Source organism: Coregonus lavaretus (assembly GCF_964263955.1).
Source record: "Coregonus lavaretus genome assembly, chromosome: 10".
Classification (NCBI taxonomy): Eukaryota; Metazoa; Chordata; class Actinopteri; order Salmoniformes; family Salmonidae; genus Coregonus; species Coregonus lavaretus.
The window spans coordinates 2,946,621-2,971,069 of NC_139997.1; the positions used below are offsets into that span (position 1 = coordinate 2,946,621).

Genomic DNA, 24,449 nt, shown 5'->3' on the forward strand with positions numbered 1-24,449 from the left:
TGAGGCAAAGGAATTGTCCGTAGAGCTCAGAGACAGGATTGTGTTGAGGCACAGATCTGGGGAAGGGGTACCAAAAAATGTCTGCAGCATTGAAAGTCCCCAAGAACACAGTGGCCTCCATCCTTCTTACATGGAACAAGTTTGGAACCACGAAGACTCTTCCTAGAGCTGGCCACCCGGCCAAACTGAGCAATCGGGGGAGAAGGGACTTGGTCAGTTAGGTGACCAATACCCGATGGTCACTCTGACAGAGCTCCAGAGTTCCTCTGTGGAGATGGGAGAAGCTTCCAGAAGGACAACCATCTCTGTAGCACTCCACCAATCAGGCCTTTATATTAGAGTGGCCAGACGGAAGCCACTCCTCAGTAAAAGGCACATGACAGCTCGCTTGGAGTTTGCCAAAAGTCACCTAAAGGACTCTCAGACCATGAGAAACAAGATTCTCTGGTCTGATGAAACCAAGATTGAACTCTTTGGCCTGAATGCCAATCGTCTCGTCTGGAGGAAACCTGGCACCATCCCTACGGTGAAGCATGGTGGTGGCAGCATCATGCTGTGGGGATGTTTTTCCAGTGGCAGGGACTGGGTAACAAAATGTGGAAAAAGTCCAGGGGTCTGAATAATTTCTGAATGCACTGCATGTAAGCACAGGAGCTTATCTGTAGCTGCAGCCTTGAAACAATATGTCATTTTTATTTGTATTGTTGCTGTTTTGATTAGTAGGGTACTTTATACAATCCCTAGGGTTTCCCCAATCACTGGGATATAGTGTAGTGGTCCTTCGTAGCTCAGTTGGTAAAGCATGGCAGTTGTAATGCCAGGGTAGTGGGTTTGATTCCTGGGACCACCCATATGTAAAATGTATGCATGCGTGACTGTAGGTTGCTTTGGATAAAAGCGTCTGCTTAATGGCATATATTATTATTATTTTATATATATATATATATATATATATATATATTAGTGCAAATTCCATCTCATTTACAATTTGCATCCATTTGAGTCTCTCTCTCGTCTCACAGCTGAGTGCCCCCACCAGAGCTACACCACCGTCCAATGGTGTTGTAATATTGTGGATTTAAAACAGCATTCTACGCTATTTCTACACTTTAATGACATGGTACTGTACGTTAATGGGAAGGCTATAGCAGGTCTGGGAACAGATGGTAAAATAAGTTAATGTGAAGGCTATAGCAGGTCTGGGAACAGATGTTAATGTGAAGGCTATAGCAGGTCTGGGAACAGACGGTAATATACGTTAATGTGAAGGCTATAGCAGGTCTGGGAACAGATGGTAATATACGTTAATGTGAAGGCTATAGCAGGTCTGGGAACAGGTGGTAATATACGTTAATGTGAAGGCTATAGCAGGTCTGGGAACAGATGGTAATATACGTTAATGTGAAGGCTATAGCAGGTCTGGGAACAGATGGTAATATACCTTAATGTGAAGGCTATAGCAGGTCTGGGAACAGATGGTAATATACGTTAATGTGAAGGCTACAGCAGGTCTGGGAACAGATGGTAATATACGTTAATGTGAAGGCTATAGCAGGTCTGGGAACAGATGTTAATGTGAAGGCTATAGCAGGTCTGGGAACAGATGTTAATGTGAAGGCTATAGCAGGTCTGGGAACAGATGGTAATATTAAGTTAATGTGAAGGCTATAGCAGGTCTGGGAACAGATGGTAATATACGTTAATGTGAAGGCTACAGCAGGTCTGGGAACAGATGGTAATATACGTTAATGTGAAGGCTATAGCAGGTCTGGGAACAGATGTTAATGTGAAGGCTATAGCAGGTCTGGGAACAGATGTTAATGTGAAGGCTATAGCAGGTCTGGGAACAGATGGTAATATTAAGTTAATGTGAAGGCTATAGCAGGTCTGGGAACATATGTTAATGTGAAGGCTATAGCAGGTCTGGGAACAGATGGTAATATACGTTAATGTGAAGGCTATAGCAGGTCTGGGAACAGATGGTAATATACGTTAATGTGAAGGCTACAGCAGGTCTGGGAACAGATGGTAATATACGTTAATGTGAAGGCTATAGCAGGTCTGGGAACAGATGTTAATGTGAAGGCTATAGCAGGTCTGGGAACAGATGTTAATGTGAAGGCTATAGCAGGTCTGGGAACAGATGGTAATATTAAGTTAATGTGAAGGCTATAGCAGGTCTGGGAACAGATGTTAATGTGAAGGCTATAGCAGGTCTGGGAACAGATGGTAATATACGTTAATGTGAAGGCTACAGCAGGTCTGGGAACAGATGGTAATATACGTTAATGTGAAGGCTATAGCAGGTCTGGGAACAGATGTTAATGTGAAGGCTATAGCAGGTCTGGGAACAGATGTTAATGTGAAGGCTATAGCAGGTCTGGGAACAGATGGTAATATTAAGTTAATGTGAAGGCTATAGCAGGTCTGGGAACAGACGGTAATATACGTTAATGTGAAGGCTATAGCAGGTCTGGGAACAGATGTTAATGTGAAGGCTATAGCAGGTCTGGGAACAGATGGTAATATTAAGTTAATGTGAAGGCTATAGCAGGTCTGGGAACAGACGGTAATATACGTTAATGTGAAGGCTATAGCAGGTCTGGGAACAGATGTTAATGTGAAGGCTATAGCAGGTCTGGGAACAGACGGTAATATACGTTAATGTGAAGGCTATAGCAGGTCTGGGAACAGATGGTAATATTAAGTTAATGTGAAGGCTATAGCAGGTCTGGGAACAGATGTTAATGTGAAGGCTATAGCAGGTCTGGGAACAGACGGTAATATACGTTAATGTGAAGGCTATAGCAGGTCTGGGAACAGATGGTAATATTAAGTTAATGTGAAGGCTATAGCAGGTCTGGGAACAGATGTTAATGTGAAGGCTATAGCAGGTCTGGGAACAGATGTTAATATTAAGTTAATGTGAAGGCTATAGCAGGTCTGGGAACAGACGGTAATATACGTTAATGTGAAGGCTATAGCAGGTCTGGGAACAGATGGTAATATTAAGTTAATGTGAAGGCTATAGCAGGTCTGGGAACAGATGTTAATGTGAAGGCTATAGCAGGTCTGGGAACAGATGTTAATGTGAAGGCTATAGCAGGTCTGGGAACAGATGGTAATATACGTTAATGTGAAGGCTACAGCAGGTCTGGGAACAGATGGTAATATACGTTAATGTGAAGGCTATAGCAGGTCTGGGAACAGATGTTAATGTGAAGGCTATAGCAGGTCTGGGAACAGATGTTAATGTGAAGGCTATAGCAGGTCTGGGAACAGATGGTAATATTAAGTTAATGTGAAGGCTATAGCAGGTCTGGGAACAGATGTTAATGTGAAGGCTATAGCAGGTCTGGGAACAGGTGGTAATATACGTTAATGTGAAGGCTACAGCAGGTCTGGGAACAGATGGTAATATACGTTAATGTGAAGGCTATAGCAGGTCTGGGAACAGATGTTAATGTGAAGGCTATAGCAGGTCTGGGAACAGATGGTAATGTGAAGGCTATAGCAGGTCTGGGAACAGATAATATGTGTCCCAAATGGCACACTATTCCCAAACCTTGTAATATACAGCAATGGGAAGAAGGCTCTAGTAGGTCTGAGAACTATAGACTATTGACTTTACAGTAGGGAGCCGTTTCCAGGTCTGGGAGCTATAGACTAGTGATGTTACAGTAGGGAGCCGTTTCCAGGTCTGGGAACTATAGACTAGTGATGTTACAGTAGGGAGCCGTTTCCAGGTCTGGGAACTATAGACTAGTGATGTTACAGTAGGGAGCCGTTTCCAGGTCTGGGAGCTATAGACTAGTGATGTTACAGTAGGGAGCCGTTTCCAGGTCTGAGAGCTATAGACTAGTGACTTTACAGTAGGGAGCCGTTTCCAGGTCTGAGAGCTATAGACTAGTGACTTTACAGTAGGGAGCCGTTTCCAGGTCTGGGAGCTATAGACTAGTGATTTTACAGTAGGGAGCCGTTTCCAGGTCTGGGAGCTATAGACTAGTGATTTTACAGTAGGGAGCCGTTTCCAGGTCTGAGAACTATAGACTAGTTGATTTTACAGTAGGGAGCCGTTTCCAGGTCTGAGAACTATAGACTAGTGATTTTACAGTAGGGAGCCGTTTCCAGGTCTGGGAACTATAGACTAGTGACTTTACAGTAGGGAGCCGTTTCCAGGTCTGAGAGCTATAGACTAGTGACTTTACAGTAGGGAGCCGTTTCCAGGTCTGGGAGCTATAGACTAGTGATTTTACAGTAGGGAGCCGTTTCCAGGTCTGGGAGCTATAGACTAGTGATTTTACAGTAGGGAGCCGTTTCCAGGTCTGAGAACTATAGACTAGTTGATTTTACAGTAGGGAGCCGTTTCCAGGTCTGAGAACTATAGACTAGTGATTTTACAGTAGGGAGCCGTTTCCAGGTCTGGGAACTATAGACTAGTTGATTTTACAGTAGGGATCCGTTTCCAGGTCTGGGAACAATAGACTAGTGATTTTACAGTAGGGAGCCGTTTCCCTTAAATTCCTCTCCCTGCCCATATGTGTCTCTTTCGCCAGATGATAGATCTGCACGCAGACACACACTGCAGCCTGTGGAGGAAATCTATCTCTTAACTAAGGAGCGCCAGATAATCACAGGCTCCAGGTTTATTAGCAGGAGAAGGGAGAGGCCACATAAACTATCCAATACACTACCCAATACACTACCCAATACACGACCCAATACACCACCCAATACACTACCAAATACACCACTCAATACACTACAAAATACACTACACAATACACTACCCAATACACAGCCAAATACACCACCCAATACACCACCCAATACACCACCCAATACACCACCCAATACACCACCCAATACACCACCCAATACACTCCCCAATATACTACCCAATATGCCACCCAATATTACTGTCTACCCAATACACTACTCAATACACTACACACCACACTATTCAATACACCACCCAATACACAAACCAATACACAACCCAATACACTATCCAATACACCACCCCACACACTACCATAAACACTACCCAATACACTACCCAATACACTACCCAATACACCACCCCACACACTACCCAATACACCACCCAATACACTACTTAATACACCACCCAATACATCACCCCATACACTACCCAAATACACTACCCAATACACTACTCAATACACCACCCCACACACTACCCCACACACTACCCAATACACTACCCAATACACTACATACCACACTACACCACCCCACTACACCACCCCACTACACCACCCCACTACACCACCCCACTACACACCCCACTACACACCCCACTACACACCCCACTACACCACCCCACTACACCACCCCACTACACACCCCACTACACCACCCCACTACACCACCCCACTACACACCCCACTACACCACCCCACTACACACCCCACTACACACCCCACTACACCACCCCACTACACCACCCCACTACACCACCACACTAAACACCACACTACACCACCCCACTACACCACCACACTACACCACCACACTAAACACCACACTACACACCACACTACACCACCACACTAAACACCACACTACACCACCACACTAAACACCACACTACACACCACACTACACCACCACACTAAACACCACACTACACACCACACTACACCACCACACTAAACACCACACTACACACCACACTACACCACCACACTAAACACCACACTACACCACCACACTAAACACCACACTACACACCACACTACACCACCACACTAAACACCACACTACACACCACACTACACCACCACACTACACACCACACTACACCACCACACTAAACACCACACTATACCACCACACTAAACACCACACTACACCACCACAATACACCACCCCACTACACCACCACACTACACCACCACACTACACACCACACTACACCACCACACTAAACACCACACTATACCACCACACTAAACACCACACTACACCACCACAATACACCACCCCACTACTCCACCACAATACACCACCCCACTACACCACCACACTACACCACCACTCTACACACCACACTATACCACCACACTACACCACCTCAAAGGTTTTGAGAATGACACAAATACTAATTTTCACAAAGTTTGCTGCCTCAGTTTTAATGATGGCAATTTGCATATACCCCAGAATGTCATGAAGAGTGATCAGATGAATTGCAATTAATTGCAAAGTCCCTCTTTGCCATGAAAATGAACTTAATCCTCAAAAAACATTTCCACTGCATTTCAGCCCTGCCACAAAAGGACCAGCTGACGTCATGTCAGTGATTCTCTCGTTAACACAGGTGAGAGTGTTGACGAGGACAAGGCTGGAGATCACTCTGTCATGCTGATTGAGTTAGAATAGCAGACTGGAAGCTTTAAAAGGAGGGTGGTGCTTGAAATCATTGTTCTTCCTCTGTTAACCATGGTTACCTGGAAAAATGTGCCGTCATCATTGCTTTGCACAAAAAGGGCTTCACAGGCAAGGAAATTGCTGCTAGTAAGATTGCATCTAAATCAACCATTTATCGGATCATCAAGAACTTCAAGGAGAGAGGTTAAATTGTTGTGAAGAAGGTGTCAGGGCGCCCAAGAAAGTCCAGGAAGCGCCAGGTCCGTCTCCTAAAGTTTATTCAGCTGCGGGATCGGGGCACCACCAGTGCAGCGCTTGCTCAGGAATGGCAGCAGGCAGGTGTGAGTGCATCTGCATGCACAGTGAGGCAAAGACTTTTGGAGGATGGCCTGGTGTCAAGAAGGGCAGTGAGGAAGCCACTTCTCTCCAGGAAAAACATCAGGGACAGACTGATATTCTGCAAAAGGTACAGGGATTGGACTGTTGAGGAATGGGGTAAAGTCATTTTCTCTGATGAATCCCCTTTCCGATTGTTTGGGGCATCCGGAAAACACCTTGTCCGGAGAAGACAAGGTGAGCACTTTCATCAGTCCTGTGTCATGCCAACAATAAAGCATCCTGAGACCATTCATGTGTGGGGCTGCTTCTCAGCCAAGGGAGTGGGCTCACTCACAATTTTGCCTAAGAACACAGCCATGAATAAAGAATGGTACCAACACATCCTCCGAGAGCAACTTCTCCCAACCATCCAAGAACAGTTTGGTGATGACCAATGCCTTTTCCAGCATGATGGAGCACCTTGCCATAAGACAAAAGTGATAACTAAGTGGCTCGGGGAACAAAACATCGAATTTTTGGGTCCATGGCCAGGAAACTCCCCAGACCTTAATCCCATTGAGAACTTGTGGTCAATCCTCAAGAGGCGGGTGGACAAACAAAAACACACAAATTCTGACAAACACCAAGCATTGATTATGCAAGAATGGGCTGCCATCAGTCAGGATGTGGCCCAGAAGTTAATTGACAGCATGCCAAGGCGGATTGCAGAGGTCTTGAAAAAGAAGGGTCAACACTGCAAATATTGACTCTTTGCATAAACTTAATGTAATTGTCAATAAAAGCCTTTGACACATGGAATGCTTGTAATTATACTTCAGTATACCATAGTAAAATCTGACAAAAATATCTAAAAACACTGACGCAGCGAACTTTGTGAAGACCAATACTGGTGTCATTCTCAAAACTTTTGACCACGACTGTACACAACCACACTACACCACCACACCACACTATACCTCCACACTACACCTCCACACTACACCACCTCACCACACTACACCACCACACTACACCACCACACCACACTATACCTCCACACTATACCTCCACACTACACCACCACACTACACCACCACACCACACTATACCTCCACACTACACCACCACACTACACCACCACACTACACCACCTCACCACACTACACCACCACACCACACTACACCACCACACTACACCACCACACATACACACTGTAATCTGTAATCACACCCGAGAGTGTTGGCAGCACGTCTCCGGGGGCTCGGCGCGGCTCGGTGGAATGACAGCGTGCTCACTGACCCGCCGCAATGCGTGCTGGGATGAATTACGAAGTAGCCGTGTGGCTTCTGTCTGTCCTCCTGATTGGAACAGATGGTTGAGCCATCCGGCCTGTCGCCTTCCAGCATGGTGGAGGTCAGAGTTCACCGATGGAGCACAGACCTCCGTGTAATACCTTGTTCTCCAGGGACACGAGCAGTGTGAGAATGGTACCCCTTTTCCCTATATAGAGCACTCCTTTTGACCATCCAGTCTACACATACAGTATACTGTCAAAAGAAGTGCTGTCACGATCGTTGAGAGACGGGTCAGACCAAGGTGCAGCGTGGTATGCGAACATGTTTATTAAATCAAAATAAACATTAAACAAAACAAGAAACAACGTAACGTGAAGTCCTGACCAAGCCAACTACAGACATCAGACCTCTCAAGGTCAGGGCGTGACAAGTGCACTATATATATAGGCCGGTGTAGGCCGTCATTGTAAATAAGAATTTGTTCTTAACTGACTTGCCTAGTTAAATATAGGTAAATTAAAAATTTAAAATATATAGGGAATAAGGGTGCCATTTGGGACTCAGCCACCCACTTCCAACTGTGCCCTAGGTAGGATAAAGTAATCCTTCTACCCCCCCCCTTACCCCAACCCCCCCCCCCCCCCCCCCCCCAAAAAAAATAAAAAAAAATAATAATAATAATAATAATAAAATATATATATATAAAAATAAAAAAAATTGTAAAGTGCTTATCCCACTGGCTATAAGGTGAATGCACCTATTTGTAAGTCGCTCTGGATAAGAGCGTCTGCTAAATGACGTAAATGTAAATGTAGGTGCGCAGTAAGTGTGCCAGCTGGCTGTCAAGGATAGTGACCCTGAGCAGGGGAGGAGGAGTCATCTATCCTGGCCCACAGCCGGGACTGGTCAGGTGTTGTGGGACAGAGAGTCATCTTATTTGTCTGCCTGGGTTCTTTGGTTCTACTAAATATTCTTAGAATGTCCTTAGAATGTTCTAGAATGTATAAATGTTCCTAGATGTTCTACTAAAATGTTCTTAGAGTCTTTTGATCTTGGCTGAGGTCAGAACACTTAATGGATACTCATGGAAATAACACAGAGTGGGATGGAGACTCAGATATTAGGTTTTGTTACGTTTTGTTACGGTTGTCTTTTGTTAGCCTAGATAGTAATAGGACATTCACTAGTTATAGTTATAGGACAATAATTAGTTATATTTACATTTTATATTTGAGTCATTTAGCAGACACTCTTATCCAGAGTGAATACATTTTCATACTTTGTTTCATACAATCACTAGTTCAGTGCATTCAGAAAGTATTCAGACCCCTTGACTTTTTCCACATTTTTAAAAATATTTCATCATCAATCTACACACAATACCCCATAATAACAAAGCAAAAACAGGTATTCAGACCCTTTGCTATGAGACTCGAAATTGAGCTCAGGTGCATCCTGTTTCCATTGATCATCCTTGAGATGTTTCTACAACTTGATTGGAGTCCACCTGTGGTAAATTCAATTGATTGGACATGATTTGGAAAGGCACACACCTGTCTATATAAGGTCCCACAGTTGACAGTGCATGTCAGTGCAAAAACCAAGCCATGAGGTTGAAGGAATTGTCGTTAGAGCTCCGAGACAGGATTGTGTCGAGGCACAGATCTGGGGATTTCTGCAGCATTCAAGGTCCCCAAGAACACAGTGGCCTCCATCATTCTTAAATGGAAGAAGTTTGGAACCACGAAGACTCTTCCTAGAGCTGGCCGCCCGGCCAAACTGAGAAATCGGGGGAGAAGGGCCTTGGTCAGAGAGGTAACCAAGAACCTGATGGTCACTCTGACAGAGCTCCAGAGTTCATCTGTGGAGATGGGAGAACATTCCAGAAGGACAACCATCTCTGCAGCACTCCACCAATCAGACCTTTATGGTAGAGTGGCCAGACGAAAGCCACTCCTCAGTAAAAGGCGCATGACAGCCCGCTTGGAGTTTGCCTTAAGGCACCTAAAGGACTCTCAGACCATGAGAAACAAGATTCTCTGGTCTGATCAAACCAAGATTGAACTCTTTGGCCTGAATGCAAAGCATCACGTCTGGAGGAAACCTGGCACCATCCCTACGGTGAAGCATGGTGGTGGGAGCGTCATGCTGTGGGGTTGTTTTTCAGCGGCAAGGACTGAGTGACTCGTCAGGATCGAGGGAAAGATGAACGGAGCAAAGTACAGAGAGATCCTTAATGAAAACCTGCTCCAGAGCACTCAGGGCCTCAGACTGGGGCGAAGGTTCACCTTCCAACTGGACAACGACCCTAAGCACACAGCCAAGACAACGCAGGAGTGGCTTCGGGACAAGTCTTTGAATGTCCTTGAGTGGCCCAGCCAGAGCCCGGACTTGAACCCGATCGAACATCTCTGGAGAGACCTGAAAATAGCTGTGCAGCGACACTCCCCATCCAACCTGACAGAGCTTAAGAGGATCTGCAGAGAAGAATGGGAGAAACTCCCCAAATACAGGTGTGCCAAGCTTGTAGTGTCATACCCAAGAAGACTCAAGGCTGTAATCACTGCCAAAGGTGCTTCAACAAAGTACTGTGTAAAGGGTCTGAATACTTATGTAAATGTGATATTTAAGTTTTATTTTATTTTAATACATTTGCAGAAATGTCTAATAACCTGTTTTTGCTTTGTCATTATAGGGCATTGTGTGTAGATTGATGAGGGGAAAAAACAATTCAATCCAATTTAGAATAAGGCTGTATGTAACGTAACAACATTTTGAAAAAGTCAAGGGGTCTGAATACTTTCCGAATGCACTGTAGTTATAGGACAATCCTACTGCCTGCCCCACTCTAAGAAGTAGTGTTTTAATTCAGATATTAGGATTAATACTAATTGTAATTATTTTGCACTATAGCCTATTTATTGCCTTACCTCCATAACTTGCTACATTTGCACACACTGTATATATATGTATTTCTGTTGTATTTTTGACTTTGTTTTGTTTTACCCCATATGTAACTCTGTGTTGTTGTTTTTATCGCACTGCTTTGCTTTATCTTGGCCAGGTCGCAGTTGTAAATGAGAACTTGTTCTCAACTGGTTTACCTGGTTAAATAAAGGTGAAATAAAAATAAAAATATAATAAAATAAAATTATGTTTTGTTTGCCTTGTTGTGTTTTAGTTTTGAATCATTAGCCTACTTAGTTTTATAAAACAATCCAACAAGTCTTCCCCACTCATAGAAGATTTTGTAAGAAGATTAAAGATTTCTATCTATGTTTTTTTCTTCTTCTCCAAACCCAGTCTGAAAGGTACACGAGTGTCATCTGGGCATCTTTTCACCTGAAAATGGTGGACTTCCATTTTGTCTGATGCTTCTGCTGGAATAAATTGTATTGTTGAGACGGCTAGACCAGATCATTATGTAGTAGAAAGATTACTGTTGAACATGACAGACTGGGAGGAAAAGTCACTTTCGGGGCACCACCACGACTCCAGGCTGTATTCTGTGTGAGGAGCTGAGGAGATGGTGGGCATAGCCTGAGGATGTACGAGACGTGGTTGTTTTGGCCAGCCACTCTTATTAGCCCCGAGGGAACGTAGTCTACAGTCCACACTATACCTGCGTCCCAAATGGCACCCTCTTCCCTACGTTGTGCACCATATGGGATCCGATCAAAGTAGTGCACTATGGAGGGAATAGGGTGCCATTTGAGACAGGAGGTGAGTTGGCTGCTGTATAAAAGCTTGGTAATGGAGTTCAGGTAGAGTTAAAGGCGTCAGTATCTGTCATTTCTTTGAGACGTTGTCGGGCGGTGAAAAGGAGCGAAGGGACAGGTTGAATTGATGACACTCTCCATCACCCATTACTGTGACCTTGGAGGGAGTAGCGTGGAGAAGCCGTGGAGAAGCAGGTGTGTGTGTGTGTGTGTGTGTGTGTGTGTGTGTGTGTGTGTGTGTGTGTGTGTGTAGCGTGGAGGCACCACAGTGAATCAATCCTTTAACCTTTCCCCATGAACATGAGGAGAGAGAAAACACAACACTCAGAGGGATCACACACACACACACATCACATCATGATACACACACGACAATACACACACATCACAACACACATCACATCACAACACACACACATCATGATACACACATGACAATACACACACACACATTACAACACACACACATCACAATACACACACATCACAATACACACACATCAAAATACAAACACACACACACACACACACACATCACAACACACACATCACGATACACACACGACAATACACACACGCACATCACAATGCACACACATCACAATACACACACACACATCACAATACACACACATCACAACACACACACATCACAACACAATACACACACACATCACAACACAATACACACACATCACAATATACACACACATCACAATACACACACACACATCACAATACACACACACACATCACAATACACAAATACATCACAATACACACACATCACAACACACACATCACAACACAATACACACACACATCACAATACACACACACACACACATCACAATACACACACAAACACTAACACACTGCACCACATCACACAGCCATTGAAATGTGCATAGCTCTCTCAATTTGTCTTGTTGCGTTGCGCTTGATATTTTCCTCAGGCCGTTTGGAACGCACATACACACACACACACACACACAGGAACGGTTGAACGGCTGGTGCAATCCAATACCACCTATCAGCAGTCTGTCTGTTCAGCGGCACCATAAATTAACTCATTAATTCAGAGTGTAGTGCAGGCTGGAACAGGGCCAGGGAAGCAGGGAGGGCCTCTTCTTCTCTGTGAACGATACTGCACCGACCTTGCTCTGAATGGTGGGAAATAAGGTTGTGGCTGAAATGGCACCCTATTCCCTATGGGCCATAGAGAAAAAAGTAGTGCACTTTAAATATAGTTAATAGGGTGCCGTTTCGGACTAACCCTGAGACAAGCCAGCTGGAGAATGCCAACTGCCCTGTATGTAGCATACTGGAGAATGTCAACTTCCCTGTACGTAGCATACTGGAGAATACCAACTGCCCTGTATGCAGCATACTGGAGAATGCCAACTGCCCTGTACGTAGCATACTGGAGAATGCCAACTGCCCTGTACGTAGCATACTGGAGAATGCCAACTGCCCTGTATGTAGCATACTGGAGAATGCCAACTGCCCTGTATGTAGCATACTGGAGAATGCCAACTGCCCTGTACGTAGCATACTGGAGAATGCCAACTGCCCTGTATGTAGCATACTGGAGAATGCCAACTGCCCTGTACGTAGCATACTGGAGAATGCCAACTGCCCTGTATGTAGCATACTGGAGAATGCCAACTGCCCTGTACGTAGCATACTGGAGAATGCCAACTGCCCTGTATGTAGCATACTGGAGAATGCCAACTGCCCTGTACGTAGCATACTGGAGAAAGCCAACTACCCTGTACGTAGCATACTGGAGAATGCCAACTTCCCAGTTTGGAATCGGATGCGTCATTTCAACCAACACTAGTACTTTACCATTAGCATTCATATTATAGCAACACTAGCATTATTACATTAGCATTATCATTTTACGATTAGCATTACCATCTTACCAATAGCATTAGCATTAACATTAGCATCTTACTATTAGCATTAGCATTAACATTAGTATAATACTCTGTGGTTGACAGAGTCGAAAGCCTTGGCCAGGTCGATGAAGACTTCTGCACAGTACTGTCTATTATCGATCGCGGTTATAATATCGTTTAGGACCTTGAGCATGGCTGAGGTGCACCCATGACCAGCTCGGAAACCGGATTGCATAGCGACGAAGGTACGGTGGGATTCGAAATGGTCGGTGATCTGTTTGTTAACTTGGCTTTCAAAAACTTTCGAAAGGCAGGGCAGGATGGATATAGGTCTGTAACAGTTTGGATCTAGAGTGTCACCCCCTTTGAAGAGGGGGATGACCGCGGCAGCTTTCCAATCTCTGGGGATCTCAGACGTTACGAAAGAGTGGTTGAACAGGCTAGTAATAGGGGTTGCGACAATTTCAGCGAAAGAAAGGGTCCAGATTGTCTAGCCCAGATGATTTGTAGGGGTCCAGATTTTGCAGCTCTTTCAAAACATCAGCTGTCTGAATTTGTGTGAAGGAGAAGCGGGGGTGGCATGGGCAAGTTGCAGCGGAGGGTTCAGAGCTGGTGTCCGGGGTAGTGGTAGCCAGGTGGAAAGCATGGCCAGCCGTAGCAAAATGCTTGTTGAAATTCTTGATTATTGTAGATTTATCGGTGGTGATAGTGTTTCCTAGCCTCAGTGCAGTGGGCAGCTGGGAGGAGGTGCTCTTATTCTCCATGGACTTTACAGTGTCCCAAAACTTTTTGAAAAAGCTAGCCTTTGCTTTCCAAACTGCTTGTGTATATTGGTTCCTAACTTCCCTGAAAAGTTGCATATCGCGGGGGCTGTTTGATGCTAATGCAGTACGCCACAGGATGTTTTTGTGCTGGTCAAGGGCAGTCAAGTCTGAGGAGAACCAGGGGCCATATCTGTTCTTAGTTCTGTATTTTTTGAATGGGGCATGTTTAATTAAGATTGAGAGGAAATTCCTTTTAAAGAACAACCAGGCATCCTCTACTGAGGGAATGAGATTGATATCCATCCAGGATACCTGGGCCAGGTCAATTAGGAAGTGTTTTAGGGAGCGTTTGACAGTGATGAGGGGTGGTCGTTTGACCGCGGACCCGTTACGGACGCAGGCAATAAGGCAGTGATCGCTGAGATCCTGGTTGAAGAGAGCGGAGGTGAATTTAGAGGGTAAGTTAGTCAGGATGATATCTATGAGGGTACCCATGTTTACGGATTTAGGGTTGTACCTGGTAGGTTCGTTGATAATTTGTGTGAGATTGAGGGCATCTAGTTTGGATTGTAGGATGGCCGGGGTGTTAAGCATATCCCAATTTAGGTCAACAAGCAGTACGAACTATGAGGATAAATGGGGGGCAATCAATTCACATATGGTGTCCAGGGCACAGCTAGGGGCTGAGGGGGGTCTGTAGCAAGCGGCAACAGTGAGAGACTTATTTTTGGAAAGGTGGATTTTTAGAAGTAGAAGCTCAAACTGTTTGGGCACAGACCTGGATAGTATGATAGAGCTCTGCAGGCTATCTCTACAGTAGATTGCAACTCCACCCCCTTTGGCAGTTCTATCTAGACGGAAAATGTTGTAGTTGGGGATGGAAATTTCAGAATTTTTGGTGGCCTTCCTAAGCCAGGATTCAGACACTGCCAGAACATCAGGGTTGGCGGAGTGTGCTAACGCAGTGAATAATTCAAACTTAGGAAGGAGGCTTCTGATGTTAACGTGCAGAAAACCAAGGCTTTTACGGTTACAGAAGTCAACAAATGATAGCTCCTGGGGAGTAGGAGTGATACTGGGGGGTGCAGGGCCTGGGTTAGCCTCTACATCACCAGAGGAACAGAGGAGGACTAGAATAAGGATACGGCTAAAGGCTTTAAGAACTGGTCTTCTAGTGCGTTGGGTACAGAGAATAAAGGGGGCAGATTTCCGGGCGTTGTAGAATAGATTCAGGGCATTATGTACAAAAAAGGATATGGAAGGATATGAGTACAGTAGAGGTAAACTTAAGCGTTGGGTAACAATGAAAGAGATAGCATCACTGAAAGCACCGATTGAGCCGGTCTCTGTGTGTATGGGGGGTGGAACAAAGGAACTATTTGAGGCAGTTTGAGAGGGACTTGGGTTCTACAGTAAAATTGTATAATAAGAACTAACTGGAACAGCAGTAGGCAAGGCATATTGACATGTGAGAGAGGCATAAAGCAATCACAGGTGTTATTAGAGAGAGCTAAGACCACAACTGGTAATGGCGATAAAGTTTGGGCTGAGGCTAAACAGATAAACAGGACAGGGTACCGTGTAAAGGAACAGTCCAGCAGGCATCAGCTGTACAGCTGAGTGATCATAAGGTCCAGTGAACAGCAATATGTGAGTCCGAGAGCAGTTCGAATTGGTGCTAAAGCACAGCGAGCAGGAAGCACGGCTGTTTGCGTGCGCTAGCGGGCCGGGGCTAGCAGGTGGATCTTTGTGGTCGTCGCAACGGGAAGCCTGTTGAAACCACAGATGATTACGTCGACAGACCAGTCATGATGGATCGGCAGGGCTCCGTGTCGACTCTAGGAGGTCCCGTCCGGTTGACAGAGAGGTAGATAGCCGGGAGATGTGCCTGACTCAAGGCTAGCTCAAGGCTGATTAGCCAACAACAACGTTCATTTGGTTGCAGCTAGCGAGTTGCGATTATCCAGTGCTAAAGGTCCAGTGATTCAGTGATTCCGGCAGAAAATCCGATGTTCTGGGTGAAAACCGCTAACGGTGGCTAATAGCAAGTAGCTAGTTAGCTAGTTAGCTGGCTGGCTAGTTTCAACTGGAGATAAAGGTGAGTAAATAAGAGAATCCGTTCCACATTGAGTGAGGCGGGTTGCAGGAAAGTATATTTAGTAGAAGGATGAAAAGTGTTATAGGGAAATGTATACGTAAAATACAAAAAAAATACAAAAAACAGGCTATTTACATGGACACACAAGAGAACACGACCGCTCTGCTACGCCATCTTGGATTTATACAATAATACAAAACATATATATATACTGTATATGTTTTATTGTCAGATACGCCGAATAGGTGTAGGGAAATGTGTTGTTTTACAGGGTCATCCGTTGTAGTACGGCGCCCCTGGAGCAAATTAAGATTAAGTACCTTGCTCAAGGATACATCGACAGATTTTAGCATTAGCTTTAACATTACCATCTTTGACACATAGTTCATTATACTATTAGCAATACCATTAGCATACCCTCGTCCACAGACACAGGCTACAGGGTGCATTAGATAGCATCCACTAGCTATTGCCAAGCCATTCACATTGCATCCTCTCTCTCTCTCTCTCTGTAGAGGAACACACTTAAAGGGGGGAATCTGGGATTCAAACAACAACAAAGGAGTCACCCCAACACTTTTTGTTAGTCATTACTTTAAAAGTCCAAAAATGTATGTACCAAACAAGAAATCCCAGATTTCCCCTTTAACTAGGTACAGTAGCTATGTTGAAGTGTGTTTCTCTCTAGAGAGGCAAGGGGGGGGTCCATTGTTGTGAATGAGTGGAAATAGTGTTGCCATAGAGAACAGAGTGGTCGTAACCTATTAGGTTGTTCCTTGATCATATAATACAGTGTGTTCTTGGGGATCGTCAGCTGTTCAAAGCTCAGGACCAGAGAAACGGAGCAGCCTTTCATCACAGGGCCAACATGTATTTAGAGAACGAAAGATGTAGAAAGGAATTGATTGGGGAGGAAGGAAATGCCAATTTCTCCAGTGGGTTGTGTTGAAAACTCGTTGGACAGTCTTTTAGTTAAGGGTAATATAATTACCCAGTTGTGCAATTATAAGCTCTGTACCTCATTAAAGGGACACTATGGGAGCAGCATATGAGATGAATGACTTATGTATTTATGTTTTCATTTCGAGAGGGCAGTTACTCATTGTGTCAAATGTATTTTATTATTAAATAAAACGTTGTCATTAGAATATAAAATGTTCTATGCTCTTGTCTGAAGTTCCTATTTCCTGTCCCTGTTGCATTTCAGACATTGGTCAGATGTTCCTATTTCCTGTCCCTGTTGCATTTCAGACATTGGTCAGATGTTCCTATTTCCTGTCCCTGTTGTATTTCAGACATTGGTCAGATGCGTCCTCCCCACGGCAGTGTGACGCCCCAGAAGAACAGCAACCTCCTGGTCATCATCGTGGTCTCCGTGGGAGCCGTTACCGTGGTAGTGGTTGTCATAGTAGCGCTCATCTGCACCAGACGCTCCTCCGCACAACAGAGAAAGTGAGTTGGATCGCCCCTTCCTCCTCGTCCCCTTCCTCCTCTTCCTCTTCCTCATCTTCCTCCTCTTCCTCCTCATCTTCCTCCTCCTCCTCCTCCTCTTCCTCCTCTTCCTCATCTTCCTCCTCTTCCTCTTCCTCCTCTTCCTCCTCATCTTCCTCCTCCTCCTCTTCATCCTCCTCTTCCTCCTCCTCTTCCTCCTCTTCCTCCTCCTCCTCTTCCTCCTCTTCATCATCCTCCTCTTCCTCTTCCTCTTCCTCCTCTTCCTCCTCTTCCTCCTCCTCTTCCTCCTCTTCCTCCTCTTCCTCCTCCTCCTCCTCTTCCTCTTCCTCTTCCTCCTCCTCTCCTCTCGTCAGGCCTCAGGTCTGCTGCTGCTCTGTGTTGAAACTCATAAGGGTTGACCTGCTCTCTAGTCTCTTAATAAACTCTCTTAGGAGATATCCTCCCTCTGTAGGCTGAGTCCCAAATAGCACCCTATTCCCTTTATAGTGCACTACTTTGGACCAGATCCCTGATCAAAAGTAGTGCACTATATAGGGAATAGGGGGCCATTCGGGACGCAGCTAGGGTTGTAAAATAAGGGTATATTACTGGAAACGTTCTATGTTTACCAGTAAACTACCAGCATTTTTGCAACTTTCAAGGATTTTATGCAATTTATCCACAAGACATCTAGTGGCCCTTTTGAGTACTTCAGATTATCACAAGTGTCTGTAATTATCTCTGGCCCTCTGTGTGGCCTCATCACATGTAAACTATATAAAATAATCAAATTAGATCATTTCAAATAGAAATAGAATGACAAAGCTGTAAAACATTATCCTAAATATAAACCATCAACTAGCATTGGTGTTTATTATGAGGATTTCAGCATGAAATATCCTTTATTATTTATTTGACTATGTCAATATGTCTTTGTTGTAAATGTTTTGGTGCCAAACTAGTGGCAGTTGTGAAAAAAGTCAATAACTGGAAGAGTTATTGACTAGACACAGGAACTCTGTGGTCTGCTTGTAGATTAACACAGAATTCTCTTCTTTCAAATCAAATCAAATCCATTTTTATTTGTCACATACGCTGAATACAACAGGTGTAGACATTTACATGTTAGTCATTTAGCAGACGCTCTTATCCAGAGCGACTTACAGTTAGTGAGTGCATACATTTTTCATACTGGCCCCCCGTGGGAAACGAACCCACAACCCTGGCGTTGCAAGCGCCATGCTCTACCAACTGACCTTACAGTGAAATGCTTACTTACAAGCCCTTAACCAACAATTCAGTTTTAAGAAAGAATACCAAAAAAATGCAAATGCAAATAGTCTGGGTAGCCATTTGATTAGATGTTCAGGAGTCTTATGGCTGTTTAGAAGCCTCTTGGACCTTCTATGAATAGGGTGGCTGGAGTCTTTGACAATTTTTAGGGCCTTCCTCTGACACCGCCTGGTATAGAGGTCCTGGATGGCAGGAAGCTTGGCCCCAGTGATGTACTACCCTCTGTAGTGCCTTGCGGTCGGAGGCCATACCAGGCAGTGATGCAACCAGTCAGGATGCTCTCGATGGTGCAGCTGTAGAACCTTTTGAGGGTCTGAGGACCCATGCCAAATCTTTTCAGTCTTCTTAGGGGGAATAGGCTTTGTCGTGCCCTCTTCACGACTGTCTTGGTGTGCTTGGACCATGTTAGTTTGTTGGTGATGTGGACGCCAAGGAACTTGAAGCTCTCAACCTGCTCCACTACAGTCCTGTCGATGAGAATGGGGGCGTGCTCGGTCCTCTTCTTTTTCCTGTAGTCCACAAGCATCTCCTTTGTCTTGATCACATTGAGGGAGAGGTTGTTGTCCTGGCACCAGACGAACAGGTTTCTGACCTCCTCCCTATTGGCTGTCTCATCGCTGTCGGTGATCAGGCCTACCGCTGTTGTGTCATCGGCAAACTTAATGATGGTGTTTGAGTCGTGCCTGGCCATGCAGTCATGAGTGAACAGGGAGTACAGGTGGGGACTGAGCACGCACCCCTGAGGGGCCCCCGTGTTGAGGATCAGTATGGCAGATGTGTTGTTACCTACCCTTACCACCTGGGGGCGGCCCATAAGGAAGTTCAGGATCCAGTTGCAGAGGGAGGTGTTTAGTCCCAGGGTCCTTAGCTTAGTGATGAGCTTTGAGGGCACTATAGTGTTGAAAGCTGAGTGGATCTAGGGTTTCTGGGATAATAGTGTTGATGTGAGCCATGACCAGCCTTTCAAAGCACTTCATGGCTACAGACGTGAGTGCTACGGGTCAGTAGTCATTTAAGCAGGTTACCTTAGTGTTCTTGGGCACGGGGACTATGGTGGTCTGCTTGAAACATGTTGGTATTACAGACTCAGACAGGGAAAGGTTGGAAATGTCAGTGAAGACACTTACCAGTTGGTCAGCATATGCTCGGAGTACACGTCCTGGTAATCCGTCTGGCCCTGCAGCCTTGTGAATGTTGATTTGTTAAAGGTCTTACTCACATCGGCTACGGAGAGCGTGATCACACAGTCGTCCGGAACAGCTGATGCTCTCATGCATGTTTCAGTGTTACTTGCCTCAAAGCCAGCATAGAAGTCATTTAGCTCGTCTGGTAGGCTCGTGTCACTGGGCAGCTTGTGGCTGTGCTTCCCTTTGTAGTCTGTAATAGTTAGCAAGCCCTGCCACATCCGACGAGCGTCAGAGCCGGTGTAGTACGATTCGATCTAAGTCCTGTATTGACGCTTTGCCTGATGGTTCGTCGGAGGCCATAGCGGGATTTCTTATAAGCTTCCGGGTTAGAGTCCCGCTCCTTGAAAGCGTCGGCTCTACCCTTTAGCTCAGTGTGGATGTTGCCTGTAATCCATGGCTTCTGGTTGGGGTATGTACGTACGGTCACTGTGGGGACGACATCATCGATACACTTATTCAAGCCCTTAGCTCTGGAACGGCACTCTGTTAACACATGTTATATTTATTAAACAGTCTGATATCCTGTTAACACATGTTATATTTATTAAACAGTCTGATATCCTGTTAACACATGTTATATTTATTAAACAGTCTGATATCCTGTTAACACATGTTATATTTATTAAACAGTCTGATATCCTGTTAACACACGTTATATTTATTAAACAGTCTGATATCCTGTTAACACATGTTATATTTATTAAACAGTCTGATATCCTGTTAACACACGTTATATTTATTAAACAGTCTGATATCCTGTTAACACATGTTATATTTATTAAACAGTCTGATATCCTGTTAACACACGTTATATTTATTAAACAGTCTGATATCCTGTTAACACACATTATATTTATTAAACAGTCTGATATCCTGTTAACACATGTTATATTTATTAAACAGTCTGATATCCTGTTAACACACGTTATATTTATTAAACAGTCTGATATCCTGTTAACACACATGATATTTATTAAACAGTCTGATATCCTGTTAACACATGTTATATTTGTTAAACAGTCTTATCCTCACAGTGATTGTTACCTAGATCCTCTCTCTTGTTCTCTCTGTAAGTTGGAGACACAAGAGGAATACTGAAAGTAGATCCCTTGGTTCATTCCATGCTTGAATAAGTCAGTTTATTACCCCCCCCCCCCCATAATTAGAGTTAAGAAATGCTCACAGTGGTGAAACTCTGTACCTCATTGAGATTCATAAAGTTTGATCATTAAGTGAATGTAATTAAAACGTGAATGGTGTTTTGAGCTGGGTTTGAGAAGTGAGAGGGTGGCAGGTATTTCTGAGCGGGTGTATAAGGACTTGCGGAGTTATGGAAACAGAGGGAGTGGGGGAGCAGAGGGAGAGGTAGAGGAAGAGAGAGAGAGAGAGGGAGAGAGAGAGAGAAAGAGAGAGAGAGAGAGAGAGAGAGAGAGAGAGAGAGAGAGAGAGAGAGAGAGAGAGAGAGAGAGAGAGAGAGAGAGAGAGAGAGAGGGAGGGGGAGGGGGAGAGGGAGAGAGAGAATGTCAGGCTGTCTGTGGGAGAGGAGGACCCAGTCAGACCTTCAGAGAGACACATCTCTCCTGCTCACTGCAGAAAAGACACACATAGCTGACCAGCTCACTGCAGAAAAGACACACAAAGCTGAGACCAGCTCACTGCAGAAAAGACACATATAGCTGACCAGCTCACTGCAGAAAACAATACCCTGGCTGGGAGGACACACACACAAACACACACACACACATACATGTACATACACATACACACACAACCCTGCTAATAGACACAACCCTGCTAACAACCAGGTGTGTGTGCGTCTGCATGTGCGTGTTGTGAGCGTGAGCATGTGTGTGGTTCTGTCTGTGTGGTTCTGTCTGTGTGGTTCTGTCTGTGTGGTTCTGTCTGTGTGGTTCTGTATGTGTGGTTCTGTCTAAGAAATTGAACAATTAATACAAAAAAAAATGAAAACGTGGAGATTAGAAATATCCACTGCAGAGACTCTTTTAATTAGGATGCAGTTTTTAAATAGTTCCCAATCTCTCTTTCTCAGACTGTATGCTGCACCCCTCTGCCTCCCCTCTCCATCCTTATCTATCACGCTCTATCTCTCTCTCTCTCTCTCTCTCTCTCTCTCTCTCTCCGTCTATCTCTCCCTCTCTCTCTCTCTCTCTCTCTCTCTCTCCGTCTATCTCTCTCTCTCTCTCTCTCTCTCTCTCTCTCCGTCTATCTCTCTCTCTCTCTCTCTCTCTCTGTCTATCTCTCTCTCTCTCTCTCGCTCTCTCTCCGTCCATCTCTCTCTCTGTCTCTCTCTCCCTCTCTCTCTCTCTCTCTCTCTCTCTCTCTCTCTCTCTCTCTCTATCTCTCTCTCTCCGTCTATCTCTCTCTTCTCTCTTAGGTCCTTTTGACCTCTACCACTTCCCCCCCTCTCTCTCTCTCTTCTCTCTGTTTCTTACCCTACCCCATTTTGTATTTCTCCCTCTCCAACTCCCTCTCTCCCTTTCTTTCTCTCTCTCGCTCTACCTTTCTCATGTCCTTCTAACACTTCTGTCATTGTATTTCTCTCTTTCTCTCTCTCTCTTCTACCTCCCCTCTATAGGAAGCGTGCCACCCACAGTGCAGGGAAAAGGAAAGGCAGTCAGAAGGACCTGAGACCTCCAGACCTGTGGATCCATCATGAGGAGATGGAACTGAAGAACATGGAGAAGCCTGTCAGTGCCGCCCCCTCTGGACGTGATTCGCCCATCCAGGGTTCCATCCAGGAAATCAGGTCTCAGTCTGTCAGTCACAGCCAATCAGAGAGTCAGATGGGAAACAAGAGCAGCCACTCAGGTAAGATTTCCTGGATGGTAGTGATGTTAATGACAGGAAGGATGTTTTGGAATGTCTTGGAAGATAACTTTGGAAAAGTAAAAGTGTAACTTATCCCTGGAATGTTTTAGCTTTTTATGTTCACTGCGGATATGTTGTTATCCAATCCACTGATTGGTTCAGCTTCTATCATCATCAGAATCTCTCAATCGAAACGTCAGTAACAACTTTAGTCTCTCTGGTGGTATTCATGATGTGTCTGTGAATAAGTTGCAGAGTGGTTTATCCGGCTATTGATTTCTTATCCAGATGAAAGGACTTTTCAGAGGAACAATAATAATAATGCCATTTAGCAGACGCTTTTATCCAAAGCGACTTACAGTCATGTGCGCATACATTTTTACGTATGGGTGTATCCCGGGGATCGAACCCACTACCCTGGCGTTACAAGCGCCGTGCTCTACCAATTGAGCTACAGAGGCAATATAGAGTTTAAAACTATCTGACAATTCTAAGCCTTTATTTCCCTTAGCTTGGGTCGCTGCTGGAGGATAAGTCCTCTTTGGTTCATCTCTATGTATTTGTTCTGTATTTATAGTGAGGTGAAATCCCATTTGATATAACAATATATTTTATGAGGGTGCCCTGACTAATAAAACGTCAGCAAAACTTTCACATGAACACGGTTCCGATCCTTTTGTTCAAGGTGTGGACAACGACGAGACCTCCAGCTGCATCTCTACGTTAGAGCGCTCCCTAGCTGCCCGGAGGGCGACACGCACCAAGCTGATGATCCCCATGGACTCTCAGCCCAGCAACACCCGTAAGCTAACCGCACACGCTAACAACACACGCTAACCACTAGCCGCATTAGGCAATCACGATCAGCTGGAATCCATCTCACAGAGAGAGAGAGAGGCTGACCTCTGACCTCTGACCAGCTAGATATGGCAGGCAGGATGCAGACTCCTGAGATTGCTGAGTGTAGCCACTGCTCTTAACTGAACGTAGACTGATCTCCTGGATCAGTTTGAAGGGAACATAGACAGTCTGAACTGGATCAGTTTGAAGGGAACATAGACAGTCTGAACTGGATCAGTTTGAAGGGAACATAGACAGTCTGAACTGGATCAGTTTGAAGGGAACATAGACAGTCTGAACTGGATCAGTTTGAAGGGAACATAGACAGTCTGAACTGGATCAGTTTGAAGGGAACATAGACAGTCTGAACTGGATTG

General features: G+C 44.9%; 1 protein-coding gene across 1 annotated transcript in view; it reads left to right on the forward strand.

Moving 5' to 3' along the window:
- LOC311135794 (netrin receptor DCC-like) overlaps nt 1-24,069 on the forward strand; it is a gene marked incomplete at both ends in the record, with an annotated part of 433,415 nt that extends 409,346 nt beyond the window's left edge. Inside the window, 3 exons of the mRNA XM_084169836.1 lie at nt 17,788-17,944; nt 23,000-23,232; nt 23,918-24,069. Coding sequence (XP_084025962.1) covers nt 17,788-17,944; nt 23,000-23,232; nt 23,918-24,069 — 542 coding nt within the window. The remainder of the gene's footprint in view (nt 1-17,787; nt 17,945-22,999; nt 23,233-23,917) is intronic.
- Nucleotides 24,070-24,449: the final 380 nt, after the last annotated feature.